This window comes from Elgaria multicarinata, chromosome 3 (assembly GCF_023053635.1).
Source record: "Elgaria multicarinata webbii isolate HBS135686 ecotype San Diego chromosome 3, rElgMul1.1.pri, whole genome shotgun sequence".
NCBI lineage: Eukaryota > Metazoa > Chordata > Lepidosauria > Squamata > Anguidae > Elgaria > Elgaria multicarinata.
The window spans coordinates 145,668,420-145,677,546 of record NC_086173.1 but is presented as its reverse complement, the minus strand read 5'-3'; the positions used below and the strand labels follow the sequence as shown (position 1 = coordinate 145,677,546).

The following is a 9,127-nucleotide window of genomic DNA, read 5'->3' as shown; positions in this document are numbered from 1 at the left end:
TTATTTTTTCAGTGTCCATTTTCCCATCTGCTTCCGGAGTGCTGCTAGCACATCTCGGTTCCTTAGACTGTATATGAGGGGGTTCAGCATAGGGGTAACAATGTCACAGAACACTGAGACAATCTTATCCTGTTGTGGTGTTCTGTACGATCTGGGTCTCATATACTTAAAACTAGCTGCTCCATAGAAGATGCCGACCACACAGAGGTGGGATAGGCATGTGGAAAACGCCTTGTGCCTTCCTTCAACTGACTGCATTGCCAGGACTGTGAAAAGGATGGAAATGTAGGAGGCCAGGATGACAGAGAGGGGACCGAGAAGCATTATAATGCCACTGATATATATTCCAGTTTCATACATGGATGTCTCAGAACAGGACAACTTCAGCAGAGCTAGGATTGTGCAGAAGAACTGATTAACCCTGTTTGACTCACAGAAGGGTAGTTGGATCACACAAATGGTGTGCATCAAAGCATGAAAAGAAGCACTAAACCAAACTCCTGCTGACATGGCCAGGCAGGTCCTTCTGCTCATGAGGACTGGATATTGCAAAGGCTTGCATATGGCCACATACCGGTCGTAGGACATGACAGTCAGCAGGAGGCATTCTGCTCCTGCCATGGTCAGGGTGAAAAAAATCTGTGTCCCACATCCAGCCAATGAAATTCTGTTGTTCTTCTTTAAGAAATCCATGGTCATTTGGGGGACAATGGAGGACGTTAGGCAAATGTCCATGAAGGAGAGCTGGCTGAGGAAAAAGTACATGGGTGTGTGAAAATCAGAACCTGTTTGGATCAGAAAAAAGAAGAGGCAGTTTCCAGACAAGGCAATAAGGAAGGTAAGCAGAATGACCCCAAAGAAAAAAGTGTGTGTTCCTGTGTGGTTCAGAAGCCCAATAAGAATGAACTCACTCCATGACGTTCTATTCATCACTTCCATTTCAGGTTCTGCTGAAAATGTGAAGGAAAGCATTAGAAATAGAGCAGGAAAAGGGGGAGGCAGGGATGAAGGAAGCATCGAGGGAGCAAATCATATTATGGAGTGGGGGGTTGGTGAAGATGACCCTACAAGATTCCTTCCCACTCCATCAGTTTAGGACTCTAGAATGTTCGTAAGTACAGGGATCAGCGTAGGTCTAAAGAGGCATCACATCAACAAAAGAAAACAGAGCCAGTAACATCCCGATGATGTTTTTAATGGGACCTAGGATGACCCAAAAAGACCTATGTGATGGGTAGAGAGGACTCATCTCTCTTTCCCCCACTGAATTAGAGAAGGGGGTCAAGTGAGGTGTGTAGCAGGGAGTTTGTCAGTGCTGGAAATGGGTATGGAAAACATAGAGCCATAACAAACAAGCCATAACTTGTTTGTTATGCAAGTTTACTTAATTTTGTTTCATGCAATACTGCCTCTTAACAGCACATTTCTATGTAGTCTCCATATCTGCCTTCTCACACTTGCCTTAGAAGGGAAAAATCTATTTCTACACACAGCTGGCTTAATTATGAGGCACCTGGTCTTTCCTTAGCGTTAAGGAAGAATGGTTGGTTTCTGAGCTCCTCCTGCTTCCCTCTTCCCATCCTTTTGAGAACAAAGATCCATGTTTCTTGGCATATTGTCGCCACGAGATCTTGTGTTTCGATATTTGGAATGAGGATAATTGGGGCCAATGTTATTACCTGCAATCTACACAGCCACACATTGCTGTTATGCGTTCCTCTGATGCTCAGTTTGACATCTGCCTCCATGAAGTGATGTGCTTCTTGTAGCCCAAGGAATCAACTGTTTCTTGTAGCCGAAGGAATCTAGTTATGCTGTTTCGAGAGTATGGCTACTGTTTGCGTCGCTTATGCAGATCCAAGTCTGGCATCTCTGGGGGGAAAAGAATATTCTGAAGTGTACCAAGCTTCAGAGAATTCAGTCCTGACTCCCAAGGCTTTAATTAAGATTTGGCGAGGAAAGTTGTAGTGATTGCCTAAGGTATGTGAAGGAACGCAATGATGTTGAACTGAACAGAGCCATCTCTTCATTGATCAGACCAAATAGGCCACATCCAATATTTCAGGCATTCTAAACCCACCTTCTCCAACCTGGTGTCCTCTAGATGTGTTGTACTACAACTCCTATCATTCCCATCCAGCACAATCATTGGGATTATTGGAAATGTAGTCCAACACATCTGAAAGGTTTCAGTTGGGGAAGGTTGCTCGGTCAAAGACATGATCACATCAACAGTCACTTGGAGTTTAATAGAGACTCTACTTTTATTGATTTGGATCAGTGGAATAATTAAGGATCACCTCTTGGATAATGGTCTATCCATCATGGAACCATAGATATATCTTCAATATGGTTTATTCTCATGGTCTGTTCTAACAGAGTTATCTTGATCCAGCTACTACGGTGATCTGGATGTAGAATCATAGAATAGTAGAGTTGGAAGGGGCCAATAAGGCCATCGAGTCCAACCCTCCACTCAATGCAGGAATCCACCCTAAAGCGTACCTGTCAGATGGTTGTCCAGCTGCCTCTTGAAGGCCTCTACTGTGGGAAAGCCCACAACCTCCGTAGGTGTAGAAACAGTATTATGTGTTCTGATACAGCCCCTCGTTTCCACTTCTTAGGCTGTTGCTAGACGAGGGTTTAGCCCAGGCTGATACCTGGGTTCACCCCTGTGCATCCAGATGACGCACAGGAGATCCCGGGGCCAGCCCGGGCTAAACCCTCCATTGGCCCAGGATAACCGGCACTGGTTGTGGCCCGATATTTCCCGAGCCCAGGGCTGCGGAAGGTCTAGCCGGTTCCATGGCTTTTCCCCGTTATGCAGCTTACTGTGTTGAGGAAATCAAGCTGGGTGGTTCTTTTAATATGCCCATAAGTATAGGAAAATAGCTCTATAAATCATTAGCTATATAAACCATGAAGTTCATGGCTTCCTGCTTCTTTAAAACATGTTTTTAATGCTGAAATTGCTTTCACGATTAAGCTGATGCTGAAACCATGTCACAAGACAGGCGGTGTCCACTCCAGCAGTTGGAGGGTGGAGTAAGATGTCTGCAAGGCAAGATAACCGATAAAAGAAACAGATGAAGATGTATTTCCTGTAACTGTTGCAATACCCATATATGTATGGTATTCTAGTCAGAAAAGTACATGCCTAAATGCTTTGCTTCTCATTGGTTATCGCATTACAGAGCTGTATTGTGATTGGTAGGAAAGTTCTGCCATTGTATCTAAGGGGACCTGACCCTATAAATATGTTAGCCTTTCCTGAAATTATTGGGCAGTTCCTCAGGTCTTCTGAGACTGTCACCCTGCAGCGCTGCTTGTAATAAACCTTCTAAAGAGAGAGAAATTGTGTCTTGAGAGTCTGTGACCACCACTCAGCGAACCACGGGGACCCGCTCTTTCAGGTTCCACCACACTCGCGAGTAGCTGGGAGAAGCTGAGCCCATCGGGCCGGGATCGCGGGGGGAGAGATGGGGGCCAGTGGGGGGGAAAAGTGTTCCCGGTGGGAGAGATGTGGGGGAGAGCGGAGCCAGGGAACACCGGGGGGAATTGCGGCCCAGGGGCATTGGGGGGTGCATCAGACATGGCGAGCGAGCAGGCAGGTGGGCGGGGGTGCATTAGACATTGCTGAAGGGGGAAATTGGGGGAGGGGGAGCGGGGAACCCCCTTTTTTTAAAAGACTTACCTTGTCGTTTGTGCGCTCCTGAGCACATGGCCCCTGTAAGATTAAAAAAAAATGGCTGACGCGATGGGGCTTTCCCTTACCCCGTTGCGTGTCACGTGTGGAGTAGGGCAACTGCCCATGCTAGCTGCAGCACAGGCTTGCCCCTACTCCCGACCGGATTAACAGGTAGGTCTAGCAAAGCCCCAAGTCACATCACCACCTCTCCTTACTAGGTTCTCTGTAGGGTTGTCAACTTTGGAATTGTCCCCTGTAGCTGTCCATTTGCCCTGTCCATTTGCCCTATTCAGATTACCTTGTTCTGCAGGCAGTAGTTAGGCCATAATATTTATTTCAATGTCATGAAACGTTTCATTGGCTGAACAAGCCAGGTCATTCTTTACTAGCCACATGGCAACTCTAGCTTTCTAATGCATCCAGTAGAGGACACCTGTGTGTTGTGGGGTGGGGAGAACTTTCATCCCCCTCATGCATCACTGCAGCCTGTTTGAGGCTGCTGTAGATTCCAGATGCTCATGGGATGGGCTTAAAGATCCAGGCCTTACTTGTCTCTACCATCTTCCAGGGATGGTATTAACTGGTGTGGACTCACGCGCACACTCATTATCCAAACCATCATCAGAGGTCAAGCAAGAGGTGGGGATGGGAGGCCTGTTTACATCTCTCCCATGAGAACTGATAGCAGCCACCTGGATGAAGTGTTGTGGGGCAGGACTCCCTTCCCATCAAACAGGCTGCCAGCAAAGGTGAGTAAAAGGTGGGCTTGATCCTCCAGTTTCTCCCAGCTTTTTGTCAGCTTTTACAGCATCTTTTCCTAACCTAGAGTTGCCCACTAGATATCCCAACAAAATATCAAATGGGTAGGTAATAGCTGATGGTTGGCAACGCAGTAATGACCTTGGACTGTTGAAGTGTTTTTATATAATTGTTTCAATGTATATTTATTTTTATATTTATCTGCCTCTCCCCTCTCCCTCCGTCTTGTTTTTGAAGCCACTGCATTCCATTGCCTTATGCACCTCATTTTCACTTTGTTCCTCTCAACAGTCAGTCGGGATTACAGGGGCGCTGAGCACCCTCAGTCCATATTTGGCTGTATTGAGGTCTCCTCACTTTGGGATCTTTTTTTTTTTAAATGGCACTTGTGCAAACATTGGGGTTAGCCCAAATCTACTGATACCTTCCTTTTGTTTGTGGCCATGGCTCTTTTGGCTACATAAGTGACAGCATTCCAACAATCAGATCAGAATTAGAATATTGAATACAAAGACAAACAGAGGTACACTATGGAATAGAACAACTTAACAAATAAACTGTGGTCCCTTAATATGAGGAGTAAGCATGATGGCAGAGCAATTTGAGTTAATATCTCTGTACTGGCAATTGAATGAAGCCGCGAAAGGAGAAACATTAAGCAACTGATCAATTAAAACCGAATATCGAAGAGAAGGATGAGATGAAACAAGCCATGATGATTCTTAATGCAGCTCGAGTGGTGGTTTAACACAGGTGCAGACTGTTAATCTTTGCTCCCTTTGAAGTTTGTTTCTGTTCTGTTCCTGTTTGGTTCTGGCTCAGTTTGCAAGTAACACCACACCATACTCTCATTTGTGATTGAAGATAGCATTTTATGCCAAAGTGTTCCACATTTTAAGAATCTCTTTTTAAAAAAGAAATTAAAAAATTAAATTCATAAACTGGATGCTGGTCATTCATTGTGGTTTTGAGTGATGTGGCATACGGATTGCATCGCCTATGTATCAGCTTATTCGAAGTTAAGAAATAAACCAAAGTATGATGAAGATATATTGTTTTTGCTTTTATTATGCATGTCACCTTGAGAGCTATAGGTTGACTCTAAACTATCATCACGATCATCATCATCATCATCATCATCATCGAATAAGAAACAAGAGGAAAAACTTTTATTAGACTAATTAGCCATTTAAGTCAATGCAAACAGTGGTGCCATTAGGGCAGGATTTGGGGGCAGAGGTTCATGGTCCCATTCAGCAGAATGAGCGGGAGGGCAGGCTAGCCATGTTTTGATGTATCATCTACAGTGTTTCTCTCATTAAGATCATTAAGTCCAGAGGCTAAAATTATCTAACTACACCATAGAATGCAAGCTACTTGACATTCTTCCTTTCTAGAGCACAAATAAAAAAGCATCTTGTGCTTTGTCAAGGCTGATGTTTACTTTAGAACAAATTATTATATCACTGGCTCAATCAGACCAGAGAACCATCAAGTCTAGTCCAGCACTCTTTGTTCCTTACAGCAGCCAGCCAGTTGCATCTGGAAATCTTACAAACAAGGCATGATGGATATAACTAGGGTGACCATGTGAAAAGGAGGACAGGGCTCCTGTATCTTTAACAGTTGTGTTGAAAAGGGAATTTCTGCAGGTGTCATTTGTATATATGGAGAACCTGGTGAAATTTCCTCTTCATCACAACAGTTAAAGCTGCGGGTGCCCTGCCCTCTTTCAAATCTGGTCACTCTAGTATAGCTCCTGCACTTTAATTGTTGTGATGAAGCAGGAATTTCACCAGGTTCTCCATATATACAAATGACACTTGCTGAAATTCCCTTCTCTATGCAACTTTTAAAGATACAGGAGCCCTGTCCTCCTTTTCATATGGTAACCCTAGATATAGCTGACCCCGATCTCCATTGGACGTGTTGCTTAATAAGCTGAGATACAAAACACATTAAGTAACTCACTGAAGACTAAATCACTTGTTATTTATGGATCACTAAGCCCAATTAGAGAAACTGGGGTGTGCAGGAGAAAAGCCAACTCATACTTTTATATAAAAATCATAAATGTTATTCAGTCATTCTTGCATCTGTCTTGGAATGTTATGGTTGGGAGGTTGTAGCTCTAGGCCCATCACTGATAGCAACGACCAAGCTACCCATGAGTCAATCAGCCATCTTCCTCAGAGAGAAAGGTGGGATGGGGGAAGAAACTAATTTGTTTTAAAGTTACCTCACAGGCCTAGGACTGGCCTACCTGCAGGGTTGTCATGAGGGTGAGAGAGGAAAAAAAAGAAATGAATTTAATTTGTTTAAAGGTTAACACACAGGCCTAGCGCTGGCCTGCTACTTTATGATGATTACATCGCAGACATATAGGCCCGAGCAACGCTGGGTAGAAACTTGAAATTTGGCATGCTGATAGGTCTGGCAGTACAATGTAACAGAATTTTTTTTTAAAAAATTAACTTTTGGATTTTAAGTATTTTTAAAGAATTTAATAAAAATCTGAGGCTTATGCCTACAACTCCCAGTATGCCTTGGGTGGAACTCCCAAGAGTCTTCTCTTGCCACCAAACTATGACTCATGGCCATGGCCAGTACAAATTGCTATTATTCCTTCAGGACATTTGATACATAAAATTTCTTCAGCAGAAGATATTGAAAATTGCTTTATTCTCTATGTGACTCCATGGCAGTGGCATGTTATAAACACTATTCATGGACCCGAGCAAAGCTAGTGTACAAATAAAGAAATGAGCAGGCATAGGATCATTGGATAACAAAGAATGAGAGGTGAAGACATATAACAATGATGCCAGAATGAGCAAGGTCTTCCTGCATTGAAAGAAATACAATTTCAATAAAACAGTAATGTTATACCACAATTATTTATTTACTTGTTACTACACTGCTCTGTCAGAGCAGTGTACAACTACTACAAAATAGTAACAAAACAACAATAAAAGTATGAAAATATTACAGTATTAAACATTTGAAACATTTTTTAAAAAAAGGAACCAGTGGTAGTATTAATTATGAGAGCAACAGATAACATTAAATGTCTGCTGGAAAAGAAAGGTCTTAATGTGGCTTATAAAGGTATATAATGATGTTTCTTAGGGCAAAATCCTATGCACGTTTAGATAACAAAAAGTCCTACTACTCTCAGCATGCCCAAGCATGGCTGGGGCATGCTGGGAATTGTAGGATTCCCCCCCTCCTGTCTAAACATGCTTAGGATTGCATGCTTACAGTTCTGTCTGTACAGGCGCCTCTTCAGAAGACACTAACTCCGACATGGGATTGCACCCTTACAGTTCTGTCTCTCTTTCTGCCTACCTCCAGAGACCTCTCTTTAGAAAAGACAAACTCCATAGTCTCTCCTTCAGTTTCAATCAGGTCTGATCTACAGCATAGATCTTTCTTTAGTTCCTTCAGGAACAGATGATTCTTTGGTTAACAGTAATCACTTCTCTCTAACATTCAAATCTCCTACCCTCACTCTTCTGTAGTCAGGCGCTTCTTCTCAACTCCTTGCACCACTTCCTTCTTTGCCTCATGAAGAAATTTATTTATTTATTTTATTACATTTATATACCACCCCACAACCGAAGCTCTCTGGGAGGTTTACAACAATTAATTAAAAATTAATTAAAAGAAATGTCTTTTTCTCACAAATAACCTCCTCCAATTGGTTCTGGTGTGGCTCTGGACAGGCTGAGAACGTACGCATTATTTTTTCAGTGTCCATTTTCCCATCTGCTTCCGGAGTGCTGCTAGCACATCTCGATTCCTCAGACTGTATATGAGGGGGTTCAGCATAGGGGTAACAATGTCACAGAACACTGAGACAATCTTATCCTGTTGTGGTGTTCTGTACGATCTGGGTCTCATATACTTAAAACTAGCTGCTCCATAGAAGATGCCTACCACACAGAGGTGGGATAGGCATGTGGAAAACGCCTTGTGCCTTCCTTCAACAGACTGCATTGCCAGGACTGTGAAAAGGATGGAAACGTAGGAGGCCAGGATGACAGAGATGGGACCGAGAAGCATTATAATGCCAGTGAAAAATATTCCATTTTCATACGTGGATGTCTCAGAACAGGACAACTGCAGCAGAGCTTGGACTGTGCAGAAAAACTGATTAACCCTGTTTGACTTGCAGAAGGGTAGTTGGATCACACAAATGGTGTGCATCAAAGCATGAAAAGAAGCACTAAACCAAACTCCTGCTGACATGGCCAGGCAGGTCCTTCTGCTCATGAGGACTGGATATTGCAAAGGCTTGCATATGGCCACATACCGGTCGTAGGACATGACAGTCAGCAGGAGGCATTCTGCTCCTGCCATGGTCAGGGTGAAAAAAATCTGTGTCCCACATCCAGCCAATGAAATTCTGTTGTTCTTCTTTAAGAAATCCATGGTCATTTGGGGGACAATGGAGGACGTTAGGCAAATGTCCATGAAGGAGAGCTGGCTGAGGAAAAAGTACATGGGTGTGTGAAAATCAGAACCTGTTTGGATCAGAAAAAAGAAGAGGCAGTTTCCAGACAAGGCAATAAGGAAGGTAAGCAGAATGACCCCAAAGAAAAAAGTGTGTGTTCCTGTGTGGTTCAGAAGCCCAATAAGAATGAACTCACTCCATGACGTTCTATTCATCACTTCCAT

The 9,127-nt window shown here is 43.4% G+C and overlaps 2 protein-coding genes across 2 annotated transcripts; both read right to left on the bottom strand.

Annotated features, from left to right (window-relative positions):
• Window positions 1–939, bottom strand: LOC134395490 (olfactory receptor 2T11-like). Its single transcript, XM_063121653.1, has one exon. The coding sequence runs from the start codon at window positions 937–939 to the stop codon at window positions 1–3; it is 939 nt and encodes a 312-aa protein (XP_062977723.1).
• Window positions 940–8,188: 7,249 nt separating this feature from the next.
• On the bottom strand, window positions 8,189–9,127 carry LOC134395901 (olfactory receptor 2M4-like). The gene has a single exon (XM_063122134.1). The coding sequence runs from the start codon at window positions 9,125–9,127 to the stop codon at window positions 8,189–8,191; it is 939 nt and encodes a 312-aa protein (XP_062978204.1).